This window comes from Acartia tonsa, chromosome 12 (genome assembly GCF_053477335.1).
Source record: "Acartia tonsa isolate MP-2025a chromosome 12, ASM5347733v1, whole genome shotgun sequence".
Classification (NCBI taxonomy): Eukaryota; Metazoa; Arthropoda; class Copepoda; order Calanoida; family Acartiidae; genus Acartia; species Acartia tonsa.
The window spans coordinates 6,015,217-6,036,865 of NC_137271.1; the positions used below are offsets into that span (position 1 = coordinate 6,015,217).

The window sequence follows — 21,649 nt, forward strand, 5'->3', positions numbered from 1 at the left end:
TTGATGCTTGACCGACAGACTCTGATGCTTATTGGTACAAGGAATCACCACACAGAAATTCAATTGTCTTTCCCCATTATAATAACATTTCCCCATAGCATTACGGACGGACAGGGATGCTTGCAGCTGGCTAAAATAAAGATACCACTTATTTACCCCATCCCCTCCCCTCCTACTGGATTAACGAACAATAAATAAGAAAGACTATATTAGCAAGCTAAATTGAAGATAAATTTTCCCTTGTCAATATATCCACGTATATCTTATATCAATTTCCCTCAAAATCTTCAAATTGAACAAATAAGTTTAGATTATTAATCTGATGATCAAACATGTGTATACAATGTTTAAATTTCTTTGTTTACAATAAGAAACAGGATGACAACATTCATAAAAGCTTTAAAATCTGAAATATTGTAATCGTAGTCTTGATGACATAGCTGCTACGCTTTTAAATTTGTACCTAATTGTTACAGAAATCATCACGCCAAGTCAACATGCATAAATTTAGGATAAGAGCTATATAAGTTACGGACGGATTTACCGACATACCCTAATTATAGAGAAGCTTCGCTTTAAAAACTACATAATATGTTTATTGTTGATGAAGTTAATAAAGTGCATACTCAATGTCTGGCAAGAAAAAGAGAAAAAGGTGTCCACACAAAATTGTCAATAAATAAGGATGATAACATCCATAAAAGCGAATCTATAAAATCATAAGGAAGGACAAACGAACAATAGCTCTTGTAGAGTGTCAAAGTTTGAAATCAATGGGACAGTCCTAACGAAAAAAGTTAACCGCTACGGACTGACAAACGTAAGGACTGACACTAATTATTTTGGAACTGTTATGACTGCTCATAGTTTTACGGACAACCGACGAACAGACAGGCTGTCACATGTAGACTCTAGAGTAGTAATAGTTTTCCAGAAAAGGCGTTGTTTATTGGAAAAGAAGCTACCCTATAATTTACGGTGTGAGTAGCTAAGCTGCTCTTTAATTTACTTTTTTTGCTGTCCGTCCATTAGTCGGTAACGGTATTAAGGTAAATGTGATTATCTAAGTTGCTGTTTAGGATATAAAAATCAAAATTTTTAATTAATAATTAATAAACAATGAATTTATATTTTTTTAATCACGTTTTGTGCTTTGCTTCTTATTGATATTTTCATTCTTGTTTTAAAAACAACTTATATTGAATTACATTATAATGTCAATAATTCATCATTAATTAAATATCAATTTCAAAAATTAAATATGATGTTTTTGTTTGTTTCACAAGAACATTGAAAAACAGAGATTGATTGTGGAGAAAAACAGGAAGAAAGAGAGAAACTTAGGAAGGAGACATCTAATAAATAAATCAAGACAGAGAGAGAGAGAGAGAGAGAGAGAGAGAGAGAGAGAGAGAGAGTGGGTGAGGAAAAGAGGAGGTATAAATATCTTGATATACTGAAATAAACGAACTTTTCAATTAGTTTACACAGATAAGTCACTGTTGAAAGTTAAAAATGAAAAAGATTTTAAGTTTAGTAACGCTTCTTTATTCTGTCTTTTTAACACAAGGTAATATTTAAATCCATATATAAGAGTAACATGATGTCTGTCTGTGTGTGTGTGTTCCGAATGATATCACTAACCACTGATAAAGTATGGTCTCCTTGTTCTTCCACCCTCACAAAAGAAATCGCCCCATTAATTTTTTACGTTTTTATTTTACAACGTAAATTGGAAATGGGGGGGGGGAGGCTCGAATTCCTCCAGCCCCCTTTATATGCCCCTAAAGGCCTCCATTGGCGCAGCCGATTGTTAATAATTTTGCAACAAGGATAACACCATCCATAAAACGCACAAATCCATTGCAATTAAGCCAATACTAGTTTTAAGTTATTGCTATTGTTTTAAATTAAGACAACCTTAACTTTAATAAAAAAAATTAAAATGTTGTTTATAGATTTATTCATGTGACATACATGTTTTGGTTCGAAAAAACTTTTTATAAATAACATGCAGTTTGAACTTAGAATGGCATTTAATGTTGATGGTCGAGACATTCTTATTTTAACATTACTTCGTAAGGGCGGGAAGGATATTAGGTTAAGTAACATCTATCAGACAACCAACCCTCTGTTTGACCTTTGTCTTGAGAAGTTCTAACTGTGCATGGCAGTGAGTTGTGCCTGTTTATGGGCGGGTCCGCTGAGTTGAGCCACGTTCGCGGGTACATTCTTCTTTTTAGTCAATTTTTAACACATTTTTCAGTATGGTTTGAAAACCAATTATTATCCTTTGATTAGAACCTGTTCTCAGGCGTACTGAAAAACGTATAGCATCGTATTACAGAAAATTTTCCACGAATATTAAAATTAAAATAACAATATTAATACCAGTTTTGTTAGACTGGACTCTGGCGGCTAACAAAACTGGTTTTAATCTTAGAATATTTTATTTTAATATCCGGAGAAAGTTGTCTACAATACAATGCGATAAATAACTTTTCTTTTCAACCATATAAATTTAATATTCATTTGTTAACCACCTTTCCTATGGGAGTTTCATTAACTATCTTTCCTATGGGAGTTTCATTAACCGTTTTTCCTATGGGAGTTTCATTAACCATTTTTCCTATGGGAGTTTCATTAACCATCTTTCCTATGGGTGTTTCATTAATCATCTTTCCTATGGGAGTTTCGTTAACCATCTTTTCTATGGGAGTTTCATTAACTATATTTCCTATGGGAGTTTTAAAGGTTTAATAAAAAGTGGTCATTGCTAATATAATAAAGTTTCCTTTGAAATGGCAGCATTAAACCTTTCCAGTACCAATGTAAAACTGAAATGTGTGAAACAATCTGTCCATCAGTTTCAATATTCTAGCTGACAGACAGACAGATAGACAAAATGTTACCTATGATTGTTTGCATGTCAAATTTCCTATTCTATTAAGTGTAAATGACTATCTCATCTTTTAGTAAACCCTAGGATGTCTGAAAATGGGAAGTTGGAGGGTTGGATAAACCACAACCTCCCTACCCAGTAATTTTAAAGGAGGATGTTTTCTTTAGCGGATGTACCCATTCCCTACTGCCTATTTTGATGACTCATTCAAATATGGATGAGGGTACATTATTACACTACCCCCCGAAGTTTTATAATAACGTTTCTTATTCGTTGGCTTAGCAACTTTAGTTGAAAGTCCACACGTTTCAACCACTAATTGTAATCTACAGAAGTGGTAATTTAGAGTAGTATCATTGGGGATGTACATCAGTTTATCGGCCATTGTGTTATCCCTTTAGATCCCTACTTACAAAACTTAAAAAAGAAAATAAATTTTCTGTTTTTATAGGTTATATTATCGATGATCCTTTACCGGCACCGACAGTTGCATTGTACAATGACAACGATAATGTAAGTATCCAAACTTTTTTTGTTGTTGTTTTAATAATAAATGTACAATTATAGATATATTCGTCTATTAGCAAATTGCGTTCTGCTTTTGTTAGAACTCGACTAGACTGAGTTTATATTTCCAACGCTTTTAGCTGATTTCAAAGACTCAATACATAATCGGGAAAGGGTCCCCGTCCTGTGAAAATATAAAAATATATAGCTCATACCCCCTCTATTCTTTTACTTTAATGATTTATTTACTCCATAATTCACCGTTTGTACCCCATACCCTTTGCAGAATCACCCCCCCCCACCCCTGTTGTAAAACTCTGTTAACGCACTATTTAAAACATTATATTTTGAACAAGTTTTTATAATATAAATTGATATTTTTCCAGCTTGTATCACGAAACCCAAACGTGATAACACTTAATATAATTGACGACATTTTTATCAGCCCTCAAATATTATTTTAGATTATTTCTCTTGTTGGCTATACCTGATTCCTGATATTTACCCAAAAATTTCTTTTTTTCAACATTCAAGCTCGGCGTGCAACTTAGAAATTAATAACAATAACAAAACAAGGATGACAACATCCATAAAAGCGAAGCTCTGAAATGGAAGGACAACGAACATTAACACTTGTAGATTGTCAGAACTGAATTCGCAGAATGTTAATGCAGTACAAACAATATTGTAAGTAAATTTGTTGCAAAACTGCATAAATAGATAATACTTTTTAAGGACATACTAACATTTTTTTGGACTTGTTTATAGAGATGCTTCGCTTATAACATTGTACCTTGTTGTAATAGGAATCAGTTTTGAAAAAATCAGAAGATTCGGATTATTTTAACATACAAAAATTTGTTGTCAAAAAGGTTAAAAATCGACATGTTTAAAATGGACGTACGGACATTCTGGTATTGATTTTAGAGTTGCTACGCTTTCTTAATTGTACCTAACTACCACAGGAATCATCATGCAAAGTTTGGAATCGATAGGACAATTCTAACCTGTTTAAATTAACGAAAAGAGCTAACTGTGACGAACGGACGGACCTACCCTAATTATAGAAAAGCTTCGCTTTTGAAAATGTGAATATATAAACAAAATAAAAACAAGCTTTTCGGCATTTAAAGTGCATATCCGATGATAGGGCTGTCAAATTATTGATATGGGGGGGGGGGGAGAGGGGGAGAATTGTTTTTAGATGCAAAGCTACTACATAGTATATTATTCATTTATTCTGTCAGTTCGCAAGTAACGATTAAAGGAAATGTGATTTCTTGGCCTCTATTTAAGATAATGAACTGAAATTTTTGGTGAACATTCCCTTTACCAATTTTTATCCAGTGTTTGATTTAATTGATTCGTCAGTCTATCGGTCATGCTTAGAAATATATTAATAATCTTATTCATATAAAGGTTTCGTGATATTCTATGATTTTTCGCATGCTCTCTTTTTTTTAAAAACAGCTGAATATGTGCTTTATGAATAGATTTTTGTGCCTCACAGTTCGCTACTTCCGAATGTTGTCATTCTTGTTAATATCCAAATAACAACAAAGACACGTGTTCTTCAGTTTCTTGACAATTTTTATTTTTTTCTTCAGCAACATCTAGTTTTATACTTTAAGTACAAAATATGGATTCTTTACTTGTGAGAACTTTATTTCAATACTAGTAAGGTTTTTGTTTGTATTTTAACCACTGAACCTCAGGCTATTGTATTTATTAATTTAGGTCCTATAATTATTTAGCATGTGATGCTTGGGATAAGACAATGGCCGATAAATTGACGTACATCCCTAATGAAGATACATAAATTAACCCTTTAAGAATTCACTGAAAGTTCCCAAAGTTGTTAATCCAACGAATAAGAAAACATCCTCTTACTCTTGTCTGTCTGTGATTGATCTAATGAGTTCTACTGTTTTAAATCGAAGCTTTTCTATAATTAAGGTCAGTCCGTCCGGAACGATTAGCTCTTTTCGTTAATTTAGACATGTTATTATTGTCCCATCAATTTAAAACTTTTAATGTTGATTCCTGAAACAGTTAGTTACGATTTAGGAAGTATAGCAACGTCCATTTAAAACATGTAGCATTTTACCCTTTTTAGCAACAATTTTATTATATGATATAATTATCCTATTCATCTGATTTTTGGAATACTGATTCCTATTACAACAATGGACAATGTTACAAGTGAAGCATCTCTATAATCAAGTTCTAAAATGTAAGTTTGTCCTAAACAGTCTTGCAAAATATTTACTTACAATTTAGTTTAGACTTATACATTTAAATTCTGCCTTTTAAGTTCTGACACACATTTACTTCCTATTTGTTAAAAGATGCTATCTTTCTCAAACTTTGCTTTCTGACTTTTCATTCTTAGTTAGGCGATTAGACATAAACAAAATATTATCCAGTATTAATTAAATTTATCTCCATAAGCATCTTGATTGTATGATGGATTAGATTTTATTCAGACTTCTAATAATAATAAGTCTTCTATGTTTTTGGATTTCATCACCCTTGTTCTTTAACAAGAGTACTTTTACAAACATTATGACGCATTATATTATTTGATGATAATAGTAAAATACAAATCTTAATATTCAACAGACAATTTGTGACCTTCATCATTCAGACTCACAAAAAAGTAAAAAAAGATGTTTTTTAAAGATTTTTAAAAATTGTTTTGTTGAATTTTTTCTTTGCTTTAGAAACTTTCTTTAATTAAATATCTGGATTGGTTCAGTGGTTTGCGATATCTTAAAGGACAAACCAAAAAACCTTACTACTTTATAGCATAGGATTTGTAGCTTTCCTAAATGACAAAAATAATTACGGATATATATTTTTTCAAACGAGATCAAAGTTACAAAGCAAATGATAACTAAACAAGGGTGACAACATCCATAAGTAGCGTAGCACAAAAAATAAAATAAAAGCATTCTATCAAAATCAAGAATGTTTTTTTTTCAGAAGTGGTGGTTTGTTATAAGTTAAACGCTTTACAGTATAGCTTTTTAAAGGTTTAGGGAAGGTTTATACTTTTAAATGGAGAGGGTGCCCTTTGAAAAAAAGTTTAGTCTCAAAACTATTTTTCCTTTTTTTCTTTTTAAAATTAAACCCTCAAGTGTACTATACAGAAATAGTCATTTCAGATTTTGATATAGCTTATCCCTTATTCAAGAAGACATTCTCATTTATTATTAAATCATAAATACATAAAATAAAACATAGACATATATGTTTAGCAAAAGCGTGGCGTATAAAATTGCAATTTTTATGCCAATTTAATAGATTTATGAAGCCTAATCAAGCTTGTTTATATTACGCTCATACTATGTGATAACCCCATTTTTTATGACTTGAAAAATAAACTTCAATTACGTAGTTTGTTTGTTTTGTCAATTTTATTATTATAAAGTAGTTGAGTGATGGTCAAGGCAACCATTTAAAAAAAAAATTGAGCATTGAAAATCTAATTCTAGATAAGGTTGGGGTTGAATATTTTTTCAAATGCCCAACACTTGTCGGACCTATGCCTGCGGTGCTCTAACCCTGCAGGGATATCCAGTACCCAAATGTAACCTAACCTAACAACAAATACTTAACAGGTAATTGAGTTAACAACTGAGAGCATCAAACAGATTGGAACAGATAAAAGTATTTGGATGGTTGAGTTCTATAAACATTGGTGTGGACACTGTCAGAGGTAGAGATAGATAGATAGATAGATAGATAGATAGATAGATAGATAGATAGATAGATAGATAGATAGATAGATAGATAGATAGATAGATAGATAGATAGATAGATAGATAGATAGATAGATAGATAGATAGATAGATAGATAGATAGATAGATAGATAGATAGATAGATAGATAGATAGATAGATAGATAGATAGATAGATAGATAGATAGATAGATAGATAGATAGATAGATAGATAGATAGATAGATAGATAGATAGATAGATAGATAGATAGATAGATAGATAGATAGATAGATAGATAGATAGATAGATAGATAGATAGATAGATAGATAGATAGATAGATAGATAGATAGATAGATAGATAGATAGATAGATAGATAGATAGATAGATAGATAGATCAATTTGTTTAGAATTTCCTGCTTGAATTTAAATTTATGACTGAATTCTAGAAACTTGGCGTCACTGAGAAACATAAATAATTTTGTCATAATTTGAAAAGAATCAAATTTCAAATTAAATCATCTCAATGATATCCGAGTTCTGAAAAGCCCAGCTTTTCTACACATAAACTCATTTCTATGCTTTATATAAGTCAGTGGCGTGCACAGGGCTTTGCAGAGAGGTGCGCTATAAACGAACCTAAAAATTTCATTACCCCCTTAAACCTAAGATGGTTGTAATGTGGGAGTTTAGCGCAATTAGCTTGCAATTTTTTTTTTATAGATTTTATTACTTTTTTACCTTGAAACCCTTCTTTGCTGTCATTGTCAGGGAAGTTGTATGTTTGTTTATCAACCTCCCTTAATTTCAAAGGGAATGAATACTTTACTTTTCTGTCAATCAAAAGCTCATGCTTGTTTAAACAAAATTATATTCTTAACACTGCATCTGTTTAAGATTATTGTCCATATTTTCTCAATTGTACTTATAAAATCAATACATTTTGTCGTAATAATGATTATTTTTGAAATAGATTTGTTCCAACATGGAGAATTGTGGCAGATTCTTTAAAAAGTAAGTTAATTATTACTAGTACCTAAAGTTTTACAAACATTCTCTTACATTTGCTTTTAATGTTTGATTGATTGTTTCAGCACTAACAATACCCAAACTTTTCAACCATTAATTTCAATCTGCAGAGAAGATAAATAAATTGTTCAAATCATTGGAGATGTACATCATTTATTGTCCATTGTCTTATCCATGAAGACCTCTAATTTTTTTGATACTTTGAAAATATTGAGGACAGACTGCTAAAATTTTTAGTGAAGATTCCCTTGACATATGCCCATCTACTTAATAATTTGTTTAGACCGTCTGTCTGTCGGTCATTCTTCAATAGACATAGACCTTTTATTTTTATAACAACTGATCTATAACTCACTTTGTCCGTTTGTCCATTCATGATTTTTTGTGCTTTGCTACTTATGGATGATGTTATCCTTGTTTTTTTTTTAATTTCAGTGTATGAGCCGCATATCAAAGTAGCTGCTATCAACTGCGCAACACAAGCTTGTGAAGATTACATGGTAAGTTAAAAGTAATAGGATGTCTCTCTGTTTTTCTGTCTGTACCTTAAGATCTCGCTAACTGCTATACCGCTATGGTTCTTTTTACAGTGAAGCTTCTAATAGGTTCAGGGAAAGGTTTATAACTGTTTTGGGGGAGGGTACCACCACCCTTCCAAGAGAAAACGTATGTAGAAAACAATTAGGATTAAAAGGTCAACTTTCAACCCCCCCTCCCCCCCCAAACAAAAAACACCCACCCACAAACTTCCCTCATGTTCCCCTAGAGGCACCTAGGGGGAGTAGCCGCCTGTTACTACTTAAAATAGATGAATAAACTTTATTTGATAACCTTTTTTTTTACAAGACTAGGTACCAAATAGTTTTTAATAAACAAAAGCTTTTAAATAATCTTAAAATTTAAATAAAATTTATAGCATACAAAATTATGAAATTATATATATTTAAAATTCTTTCTAAAACTTAATATTTAGTTTATAAGTATTTGAAAATTTGTAAAGAATTTTGCAGTTTATATTTTAAAATATTTTTAAATCAATTTAGATTCAAGGGACACCAACCATAAGAATATTTAACCCAAGAAATATTCCATATTGGTCAGAGGTAAAATTGTTATTTTTTAGGGCTAATCTATAATTCCCAATATCCGTCTGTCTGTCCGTTATTAATGAATTTGGGGAAACGTGATTTTCTCAGCTCATATCGAAGATAGAAGTCTGAAACTTTTTGTCAACTATCCTATCAATGTGGAGCATAATTAATTTTTTAACATCCATAGCGGTCGGACTGCTTTTAAGCAGCTTTTCACCCGCTTTTTTTTACAACTGATTTTCACGGCTCCTGTAAAAGATAGTCGGCAACTTTTTGTTAACACTCTCATCAATATAGAGCATAATAAGTACAAGACATCCATTGTCTTTTTTGCCGCTTTTACTTTTTAAAACAGATTTTCTCGGCTTATACAAAATATACACGGGTGAAACTTCATGCAAATATTATCAATATATGTATTGTACATATAAAATTTTTGAAAAATATCATTAAATTATTTTGTAATTTAATATTAGTATCTTTCTGAAGATTGCAAAAGCATGAAACTTTAATTTAAAGATAAATAAAATTTAAGAAAATATGTATCTATCTAGCTGCCCTCAGATTGGTCAGCCCAATTGTATGTCACAAATGCAAAATCAGTTCTGAGAAGATTTTATCCTGAAATAAATATGTAAGTTTTAACTTTCATTCAAGAATCAGCTAATAGTGCCTATTAGAAAATGCGTCATTCAATACAAATGACGATTTATAGGTCAGTATATATTTCACTATGGTCAATATAAATGTATACTGGCCTATCATTGGTAATTTGTATTATATGACGTCATTTTTTATTAAGTACTATAGGCTTTTTCTCAATTGATATCAGATTTGTTAGCCCGGGCGAACAAAACTGGAATTATTTTTTTTTTCAATTTTTATTTTCATATTTGTGGAGAATTGTCTGTAATACGATGTTATAAATGATTTTCAGTATGGCTGAGAACCGGTTCTAATCCAGCAGATTTTAATCGGTTTCGAAGCCATACTGGGAAAATGTTTCAGGAATTCTCCCTACCCAGTTGTTGTACCTGTAACTACAGCCCGACCACCAGTCACTACCAAAAGACCATCTAACACGGTACAATTATTTCTATACAATAACTCACTTTGTCTGTCCGTCAGTCTGTAACGCCCTGGGGGGATTATGATTTTCTCGGCCACTATTTGAGATAGATAGCAGATTTGTAAAGAAATTCTGTAAAAAAATGAGATAAGTATCGGTTCAGCGGTTAGCGAGATCCTACAGTACAGACAAACACACAGATAAACATCCTGTTACTTATTATTTAGATTACGTACGAGAGTAAGCCAGATAAATCCTTAGGTACAGACAGACACAGAGATAGACAGACAAACATCCTGTCATTTTTATATACTTATTATATAGGTAAAGATTGCGTATGAGAGTAAGCCAGATAAATCCTTAGGTACAGACAGACACAGAGATAGACAGACAAACATCCTGTCACTTTTATACAACCTTTTTTATATAGGTAAAGGTAACCTATGAGAGTAAGCCAGATAAAGTGCACCAAGATGATATTGAGAAGGCGATTCAGTATGCTTTAACTACAGTAAGTATCCTCTTAATATATGAATTCGTAATTTTTTCTGTCTTTAGCTAAAGATCTCAAGAATTACTGCCCAGAAAAGGGTTAAACTTTTAAGGCAAGCTTGATATAGGCTTTAGGCTGTTTTTGTGACCCTACCCCGCTTCCCCTAGAGGGGAAACAAGTAGTTTTACATAATCATTTTGATCAAGACCTAAGCTTTCTGACAAGGTAAATTGATTTGATTGGCTGAAACAAAAATTATTTTTACTCGCTTTGTGTTATTGATCATGTCTAAAAAAAAATCATAAGTAAATTTGATCAAATATATGTTTCTGTTTAAAAACATACTGACGTTTTTAGGACTTGATTATAGAGATTCGTTGCTTATAAAAACATACTTTGGTGTAATAGGAATCAGTATACCAAAAATCAGATGAATCGGATAATTTTTTATTATACAAAAATTTTTTGTCAAAAACGTAAAAACATCAGCATGTTTTAAATGGATGTACGGACCCTCCGGTAACGATTACAGAGTTGCTGCGCTTTCAAAGTCGTACGTAACTGTTAAAGGTATCATCCTGCAAGTTTTAAAATCGATAGGACAATTCTAACCTGTTAAAATTAACGAGAAAAGCTAACTGTAAAGGACGGACGTATGGACCGACCCTAATTATAGAAACGCTTCGCTTCACTTTTAGAACATATTTTATTGTCATGTATTCAATGAAAAGTCAAAAAGCTATACATACCTTATATAACACTGTTAAATTTATACGCGAAGCACGTAATTTTTTTTCACTCCCCCCCCCCCCTTAAATTCAATATGTGGGATAAAAGTCTACATAATGGTTAGGTGCATAAATCCTGTCTTGTGTTTAGGAGATCCCAATGAAGCCCCACATGCACTACCCAGAAATGAGGTAAATATTATTAAGGCTTGTCAGGCTAGGCTGATAGTTTTTTTGAAAATAAGTATTGTCATAGTTGGGTCAGGTTTTTAGGCTACCAGCGGATTTTAAAAATCGTAAAAGGTTTATTTCCTTAGGCTTACAAGCGGCTGACGCGCGGCTGCCGAGCCTTGAATATTATCGTTACAATAATATAAAGTTGTAATGTTTTCTTTTTGTCTTAAGCTAAATATCTCGGAAATTGTCACATCTGAAGTAAAAAAAAACAGTTGCGCAAGGTAGGGGTTATCAACCTCCCCCCCCCCCCTCTAAAATTGAAATTGTAAAAGCGTTACTTCCACTTATTTCACCCTCTAATGAATTATCCCCTCCCCCCCCCCTCCTTTGTGAATTTCTGTGTACGACACTGCTGGAAAAATAATTTCTTTATTTTTATTTCAGTGCTTTGTATAAATTTCTTGATTCTCTGATAAAGAATACTCCAAACCTGAAGGAAAAAATGAAGTAAGTTAAATTTTAGTTTTAAAAAGAAAAGTACAAAAATGTATTACTAGGAATTACTTAGGAGAGTAGGAGTACCCTCCCACTAAATAGCAATAAAATTTTAAAAGAGCTACATTGTAAAGGAGAAACATATCGGTATTGTGGTCAGCGAGATTCTTCAGTACACGCAGACAGATAGACACACACAAAACAAAAGACATCGATAATTGAATTTACGAAAACTAAAAAAAAAATAACTTTTGTTTTAGAAATTTTCTGATTTCTTTGAGAGAATGGCCTCAGATAATGGGATTTACTTCAATCACCGGAAAACAGTTTAAGGTATAAAAGGATAATGCGTAATAATTATATAACAAGGATGACAACATCCATAAATCAAACGGTAAAACAAATTAACACTTAACACAAATTAACACATTAACACTTATAGAAACATAATAAGCAGAATATAAATTTAAAAGTATAAACAAAATTGTCCTTGTTACAAAATTACTTAAAGAAAGGATTCTGTTTAAGGACATACTTACGTATATTTTTTAGATCTTGATTCTTCTCTTTTCAAAAAATGTTAAAAAATATAAAAGTTTTGATTAAATGTTCGGACCTTCTGGTAACGATCGAAGCGTTGCTATGCTTTCTAAGGCGCACCTAAATTTTACAGAAATCATCTTCTAAAGTTTGAAATCAATAGGACAATTCAAACTTTACTTGTTGATATCTAAGTTTATTTACTTTTAGGAGAGAGTTAAAGAGTTGGAAGAATTTTACAAGGAATCCTCAAAATATTTTAATCTTTACACGTACACATATTAATTTTAAGCACAAATAAAAAAGTCTGATATAATTTCTAATTCTGTAATGCCTCTAGGGACAAAGCGGCTGTCCATGACTCAGTAACGACCAATAATCTATGAGCAAGCAATATCTCCTTTTTTGTCCAAACACCCGGGGTATTATAAAAATAACACCCAACAAACAAACAACTCTTTGATTGCACGACCTTTTTATGGAAGTTCTACTAGTGGCCCTATTTATACCATTATTATTAATATTAAGTAACTAATATTAAGGTACAAATGGACAGACAAATATACAAATATTTATTTAAAATATTTTGTGGTTGTTCAGCCATTTTCTCAAACTGCAGAAGATTTTGTCTACTGTAAGGTAATTGTAGTATACCTAGTTATTTATCGCATCATATTATACACAGATTTCCGCGGATATTAAAATGAAAAATTATAAGATTAAAACTAGTTTTACAAGCCCCTAGTGTCCGAAGGTCCATGCTAACAAAACTGGTATTAATTAATGATTTTGATTTTAATATTACTGGATCGTTGTCTGTATATAATGCTATACATGAATTTTAAGGATGGCTGTGAGCAGGTTATTTAGCGGATATTAATCGGTTTCGAAGCCTTACTGAAATATAGATCAATTTTATGAAATTTCCAAGATAATTTATTGGATATTGAAGGATAGTACATAGATTTGATCACCAATGTCACAAAAAATGGGACAAATGTTCCATCATTTGGCCGATTGACGTCATATTAAATAGAGAGTTCTCCACACCCTACACTCCTCTTCTAATATGCCGTCAATTTAATAGGTGAAAACTTAAAAATCTTACATTTTTCAGGGAAGCGATCCTCAGTTCCGTGGTTATCCTTGTTCATTATGGACCCTGTTCCATGCACTTACTGTTAATGCCGAGTCAGTCGTTTTCCAGGTTAACATTGCTAGATAGATATATGTATGGATTGATAGATAATTGCAAAAATAGGATTGCGTTACTAAAATCCCAAAAAAATTTTAGTGAGGCAAAATTATTCCCTCTAAATTTTTAGTTTGCCTCACTGATTTTAGTGGAGCAAAAGTATTTAAGAATTCACCTCAGGTGAATTTTAGAAATTTTACACAGTTTAAAGAATTGTTTTAATTTGAACTTCAACCCCCTTCAAAGTTGAATAATTCCCCTGGTCCTTGTTCCCTATTTTGGAATCATGGTTTCTTAAACTAGAATTTCTAAAATTGGTTAAAGATAGGACGCTGTAATATTAAATCAACCTATCCAGAATTAAATAAAAGTTCCTAGAGTTTACAAGAGCAAATACTAAAAAACTTTGGGTACCAGGACAATTTACCGTCAATATTTTCTATAGACACAATACAACCTTATCCGATTTTGTATTAATTTTGCGGAACATGATTCCAGACTCCAGTTACGTCATATTTCTCTTTCCCGAAAAAGGGAAGGGGGGAAGAAAATCTCTTCAAAAGAGATGGGGAAAACCCCCTTTTTCTCCTATCTCTTTTTTTCTCCCCCCTTCCCTTTTTCGGGAAAGAAAAATATGACGTAACTGGAATCATGTTCCGCAAAATTAATACAAAATCGAGAAAGATTAATGTATTGTGTCCTTTCTATATATATCCAATTCCTGTTGTAGAACCATGGCATGGCAGTTGTAAATCCAGTAGCTGAAGCCATCATTGGATATGTAGATAACTTCTTCAGGTTAGATTAATTTTAAAAGAAATTTATTAATAATGATTCCTTGGACAACAAGGTATAAACATATCTATAATCAAGTCTTAATAATGTAAAAAAATTCTGACACTCTTTAAAAAAAATGTTTCTATTGTCTGATTTAGAGATTCGCTTAAATGGAATTCCTTATCCTTAGGGGAGGGTAGTTTTCCGTTTTTTTCTTTAGGACATCAATGATTTATACTTGAATTTTAATGGATGTTGTTATCCTTGTTTTAGTTGTAAGGATTGCGCAAGACATTTTATATCAGCTGCCCTTACTATGATCTATCCTTACTCAGGTAAACTATAGTATTTTATATCAGCTGCCCTTACTATGATCTATCCTTACTCAGGTAAACTATAGTATTTTATATCAGCTGTCCGTACTATGAACTATCCATATTCAGGTAAACTATAGTATTTTATATCAGCTGTCCATACTATGAACTATCCTTACTCAGGTAAACTATAGTATTTTATATCAGCTGTCCATACTATGAACTATCCTTACTCAGGTAAACTATAGTATTTTATATCAGCTGTCCGTACTATGAACTATCCTTACTCAGGTAAACTATAGTATTTTATATCAGCTGTCCGTACTATGAATTATCCATATTCAGGTAAACTATAGTATTTTATATCAGCTGTCCGAACTATGAACTATCCTTACTCAGGTAAACTATAGTATTTTATATCAGCTGTCCGTACTATGAACTATCCTTACTCAGGTAAACTATAGTTTTTTATATCAGCTGTCCGTACTATGAACTATCCTTACTCAGGTAAACTATAGTATTTTATATCAGCTGTCCGCACTATGAACTATCCTTACTCAGGTAAACTATAGTATTTTATATCAGCTGTCCGTACTAAGAACTATCCTTACTCAGGTAAACTATAGTTTTTATATCAGCTGTCCGCACTATGAACTATCCTTACTCAGGTAAACTATAGTATTTTATATCAGCTGTCCGCACTATGAACTATCCTTACTCAGGTAAACTATAGTATTTTATATCAGCTGTCCGTACTATGAATTATCCATATTCAGGTAAACTATAGTATTTTATATCAGCTGTCCGAACTATGAACTATCCTTACTCAGGTAAACTATAGTATTTTATATCAGCTGTCCGTACTATGAACTATCCTTACTCAGGTAAACTATAGTTTTTTATATCAGCTGTCCGTACTATGAACTATCCTTACTCAGGTAAACTATAGTATTTTATATCAGCTGTCCGCACTATGAACTATCCTTACTCAGGTAAACTATAGTATTTTATATCAGCTGTCCGTACTAAGAACTATCCTTACTCAGGTAAACTATAGTTTTTATATCAGCTGTCCGCACTATGAACTATCCTTACTCAGGTAAACTATAGTATTTTATATCAGCTGTCCGCACTATGAACTATCCTTACTCAGGTAAACTATAGTATTTTATATCAGCTGTCCGTACTATGAATTATCCATATTCAGGTAAACTATAGTATTTTATATCAGCTGTCCGAACTATGAACTATCCTTACTCAGGTAAACTATAGTATTTTATATCAGCTGTCCGTACTATGAACTATCCTTACTCAGGTAAACTATAGTTTTTTATATCAGCTGTCCGTACTATGAACTATCCTTACTCAGGTAAACTATAGTATTTTATATCAGCTGTCCGCACTATGAACTATCCTTACTCAGGTAAACTATAGTATTTTATATCAGCTGTCCGTACTAAGAACTATCCTTACTCAGGTAAACTATAGTTTTTATATCAGCTGTCCGCACTATGAACTATCCTTACTCAGGTAAACTATAGTATTTTATATCAGCTGTCCGCACTATGAACTATCCTTACTCAGGTAAACTATAGTATTTTATATCAGCTGTCCGCACTATGAACTATCCTTACTCAGGTAAACTATAGTATTTTATATCAGCTGTCCGCACTATGAACTATCCTTACTCAGGTAAACTATAGTATTTTATATCAGCTGTCCGTACTAAGAACTATCCTTACTCAGGTAAACTATAGTTTTTATATCAGCTGTCCGCACTATGAACTATCCTTACTCAGGTAAACTATAGTATTTTATATCAGCTGTCCGCACTATGAACTATCCTTACTCAGGTAAAATAAAAGTTTCAGGGATTTTAGGGGATAAGACAATGAAGAAAACAAAATTATCCCTAATGTAGATTGAAATTTTTAGTGAAAAAGTTTGGCCTCTTCTAGTATGTACAACCATATCGTGATTGAATAAAAGTCGATAAAGTTTTTTAGCCAACCATTAAAAGAACGTTTCTATTATACCAATATACTTTAAAATAATGTGCCTATACTTCCCTGAGAAGAGCAAATATATTAGTAGAAGTAGAAAATGAATGAAGACAAAATTAGGAGGTCATTTGTTTAACTGCTGTCAAGTGTAAATGGGTTAAAATAATCTAATCCGTATTTATATTTCAGACAAGGACACAATTTTCTGGTTGTATACTCTACATAACGAAGCAAACAGGTTTCTATACTTTATATTAATACAAGTGGCTTGTACAGGATTGGCTAAGGGGGTTAAGAAAATTTGGGTATAGTCCCTTTCGTGGCGACGCACCTTATTCTTCGTATTTTTCACAGTAGATTTTCTCCTATTTCTAGCCCCTGCAGGGGGGCTCTAACCCTGCGGGGCCAATTGCCTAACTTGTGGGGCAATCACCTAACCTAACCTAAAATAACCGATAAAAAACAATTTTAAAAATACGACGAAACGCCTCTTAAGGGGCGTTGCCACGAAAGGGACTATGTCTGGAAAATTTTATTGAATCTCCGTATAATGCTTATCTGGAGACAGGCAAAACATACATAGATCATATCTTTTTTCTGTCCGCGGGATCGAAAATTGTCTAGAATACGGTGCGATAAATATATATTCCATGTGCGTATCCAGGAGGCTGGCTGGGGATACGACAGAAGACCCACAGTTCCCGAAAATTCAATGGCCATCCTCAAAAAATTGTCCTCAATGTGTGTAAGTATCAGGGTTTAATCCTAATATAGAAGTAACAGGTTGTCTGTGTGTGTGTGTGTGTGTGTTTGTTTGTGTACCAAATGATCTCGCTTACCGCTAAAATGGTTTGTATTAAAGTTTACCATAGCCAGGAAAGGTTTATAACTATTTTAAGGAGAGTAGCACCTTCCCGCCCCATACACCTCTTTAACCAAGTGCCCTTAGAGGCTGGTAAGCATTTCTGTCGATTTATCCACCATGATCGCTGAAACGGTAAGAATTACTAAATTTGTGTTTTCTTTATAAATCCTTGGGTTTTTCCAAGACAAGCAATTTTGCGAAAAAAAATATCTTGATGAAAAAGATATTGTTCTATGATTTATAGGGTTCATTGAACATTTAGATTTTTCATCTGTCTTGACTACAAATCAAACAAGGATGAAATTTGTTAAACTAGCGGTTTTGCCCCCTAACATGCATTCAAAGGGGTAAGAAATTGACAGAAAATGGCCAAAAACCAACCAAAGGTTTAAAAATAAAAATAGAAAGCCTAACGCCATATGGTACCTACGAGAAGCTTCCCTTACAGGGGAACTCAAACAATCAAATAATTTTTGAAATCTTAAGCTACAGACAAAAAATAAACCTATACTACTTTATATAAAGGTATACTTAAAATTTCTAATCTTTGAATGTTATTTCAGGACGGAAAGATACAACTACATGACTGGAAGAGTGGTAGGTTTTTTTCATTCTTTACGTTCCAAGAGCCATTTCATGTTGATTCATTTAATGTTTAAGACCTAGTTTTTGGATTAATTTGAAAATACACTAAATGTATAAGTATAAATGCATATTCCAGATAACTTCCATAGCATATAGCAAGGGCCCTTTAGCTAGCAGACAAAAATTTCTTTAAACTTTGTTTTTTCAATTAAGATTTTATGTAAATTTTTATTGTTTTCACTGAAGGGTTAAAGTGTCTGCAAATTATCAATGCCTTATTAGGTTATTATCATAATTAGATTAACAAGTAATTTTTTTATTTCATTTGGCATTTTGCCTGTTGTTTTCTTTCATGGATCTGCCAACGTTTTGATTTTAGAAACTAAAAATTTACTTTACCTATCAACAGCTGGTTTCAAAAATACCCAATACAAAATCAGAAAAGGGTCTTTGCCTTGTGGGGAAAGTTGCTTATAGCTCTTGCTCTCTCTATTCTTTTAGAATATAATGATAATACATACAATTTTATTATAGGAAAGAGTTATCCAATTTCAGATTGTTGTTGACTACATGAAAAGAGTAAGTATTTTTTTTTATATTGTTTAAATTTCAATATGATCTTAAACGTTTATTGATTAGAGATTTAAAGATGGGTGGTGTAAACAAAGAATAAAATTGATGTAATACCAGGAAGGGAGGGAACATTGGACTGTATATTACAGTAGTACCCAAAGTTTGGTACATTTATTAATACTTTGTAGATGTTTTTCAATTTTGTTTATCATCATTTGTTATGAACATCAATTTATCGTCTATTGTCTTATCCCTGAAAGGGAGTGTAAAGGTAAAAATTTCTCATCATATTATCAAATCTTAACATTTTCTAAGCACCTTTCAATAGACTGATCAATTAAAAACGTCCTATTAACAAAAATATCAAGGATTTAAGCCTTGATTTTTCAGTATTTTTCGTTTTTTAAGGAAATGAGAGCCCGTTTTGATCTAACTTTGGGAAAATGTGAATGAGATACTGTTAAGATTTGATAATCTGATGAGAAATTTTTTCGTTTACAGTCCCTTTAAGATCCCTGTATAACACATATTTAATTTCGATTTTTCAGCAGAGCTTGGTTATTGTCTTTGTCATTCACTGTTATTTTTATTATTTCAAACGGAGCTATTCTATAATTCACTATGCCTGAACCGACCGTAAGTCAGTAATTAGAGTAAAACACTAGAGGGAGAAATGGTTAAATAACTGTATCTCTCCATCGCAACCGTGTTGTGCATCCTTCCTATTGGGTCAATGAAAATCAACCAATGGTGTCGCTTATATCAACACAGCCAAGTAGCAGAAAATAATTTAGAAGCAGACGAAAGAGGTCTTTGAAAAATGAAGGGAGGTAGTTTCCTCTATATACATCTATACTATAGATCTGTTAGTCAGAACATAACGCTATGGGGGAAAAGTGATTTTCTTGGCCTCAATTGCCTAGACGGTTGATTTTTTGTCAAGATTATTTATACAACTGATCACCCAGAATGTAATTTATTTGGTCCGTCGGTCTGTCAGTCATGCTAAAGAATACAAACATTGAAAAAAACATATAAATATGAATGAAAGGTTTCGCAATTTCTTCTAATGTTTAATCTAATATTTACAATGTACATATTATACAAATTCTTTTTAAATTAAAATACAAATTATTTAGATTTATGGAGAAGAAAACATTGAAATGAATAACTTAATAGGTAAACTTATCTTTTATATATTTTTTAACACACACAGTGCGTTCTAAACAGCTTAGGATTCCTTATACAGTGTTTAATGTCTGTAATACAGGACGCTTTTAGCGCATGTAAATATCTTTTTTGAGAAACTTAGGCCGCGGCTATCTTCCTCCAAGCTTCTTAGGTTTCTCGAAATCTCGCGGTTTGTTGCTGCTGCAAGGTAAATTGCAGCTAAAGTTTCTAAAATAGAGCATGTATGAGGCGGCCCTTCCTCGTCAATTACTTTAGTCTGCTGACCTTTTCACTTTAACATCAGGTCCAGCAACCAATGATAACTTAGGGAAGCCAATCTCTTCTTTTCCTTCGCCCAAACACCCGGTGTATTAGGTTAAGTAACATCCATTAGACAACCAACTCTTTGATTGCACTTTTTCTGGAGATCTTACTGTGCATAATAATAAATTGCGCCTGTTTTGGGCCAAGGTATTCTCACTACTCTTACTATGACGCGCGGAGTGTTGAGCGAGATTCGAACTCATCTCCTCGGTCGCAGGTTCATGGTGGCTTAGGCTGACTGAGGTAAGAGTAGCTGCGGCAGATGCTCTGGCTAATAAACTCTACTTTTTTCTTTCAAATAATTGCATATTTAGGACAATACTGTAAAATAAGATTTTTATTGATATTTTAGATGAACAAGAAAGTTTGAAAGAAAGTTGCCTAGCCACAATTCCCATCACACAAAGAGAACAATGCAACAAACTTATGTTCCCATAAACAAAAAGATGCTTTCTAAATATATTTACTGAAGATACTTTTATATATTATGTAAAGGGATAGCCAGGGAGAAAGGGAACATTGAAATGAAAATTACGATAGAAAATTATATAATTTATTTGTTATAAAATGGAAATTCATTCTTATTAGGTAAAATAAAATTGAAATCTTAAATTTTAAATATACTAGAGGAATACAAAAAGAGTTTGCAAGAAACTTAAGTTCTGTAAAAAAAAATTTTTGTATAAATTTCTTGATATTTATGTTCATATGCTGTTAAAAATAATTGTTTATGTGTATACATACATGTAAAATGAACAGAAGCTATCACACAAAGAGCAAGTTGAGCACTCATAACTCCCGCCCCCCCCCCCCCCTTAATTTTGAAAGATAATATAATTGAAAAAAGGGGCGGGGGGATAATTTTTCTCCTATGCCTAACTGCTAAGGAGGCTTTAACCTAAGGTCACATACCTGGAGTGAACTAAACCTAACCATGATGTAATTTAATATTGAAATTTTTATCATTAGCAGGGGAAATCTTTCAAAATTTTCATATACCTAAAATGTCATTTTAGAAAGCCTATTTTGTTATTGCAGCTGAATGCTTCATATTTGGGGTATTGGGTCTATTGTAGCTGTCTTTCAGCA

General features: G+C 32.3%; 1 protein-coding gene across 2 annotated transcripts; it reads left to right on the forward strand.

The window, feature by feature from the left end:
- The first annotated feature begins 1,427 nt into the window (after positions 1-1,427).
- On the forward strand, positions 1,428-21,182 carry LOC145333752 (sulfhydryl oxidase 1-like). 2 transcript variants are annotated; one of them, XM_080178977.1, is made up of 23 exons: positions 1,428-1,570; positions 3,354-3,415; positions 7,033-7,130; positions 8,106-8,146; positions 8,597-8,661; positions 9,205-9,264; positions 9,807-9,886; positions 10,261-10,336; positions 10,752-10,832; positions 11,694-11,734; positions 12,164-12,226; positions 12,475-12,547; positions 12,965-12,995; positions 13,353-13,393; positions 13,872-13,961; positions 14,680-14,747; positions 15,000-15,061; positions 17,233-17,281; positions 17,708-17,788; positions 18,472-18,505; positions 19,028-19,072; positions 20,206-20,245; positions 20,913-21,182. In XM_080178977.1, the coding sequence occupies exons 1-23, from the start codon at positions 1,516-1,518 to the stop codon at positions 20,996-20,998; spliced, it is 1,422 nt and encodes a 473-aa protein (XP_080035103.1). In that variant the 5' UTR covers positions 1,428-1,515; the 3' UTR covers positions 20,999-21,182. The 2 variants fall into 2 exon arrangements, with proteins under 2 accessions (XP_080035103.1, XP_080035104.1); XM_080178978.1 differs by having other exon boundaries at positions 10,758-10,832.
- The last annotated feature ends 467 nt before the right edge of the window (positions 21,183-21,649 follow it).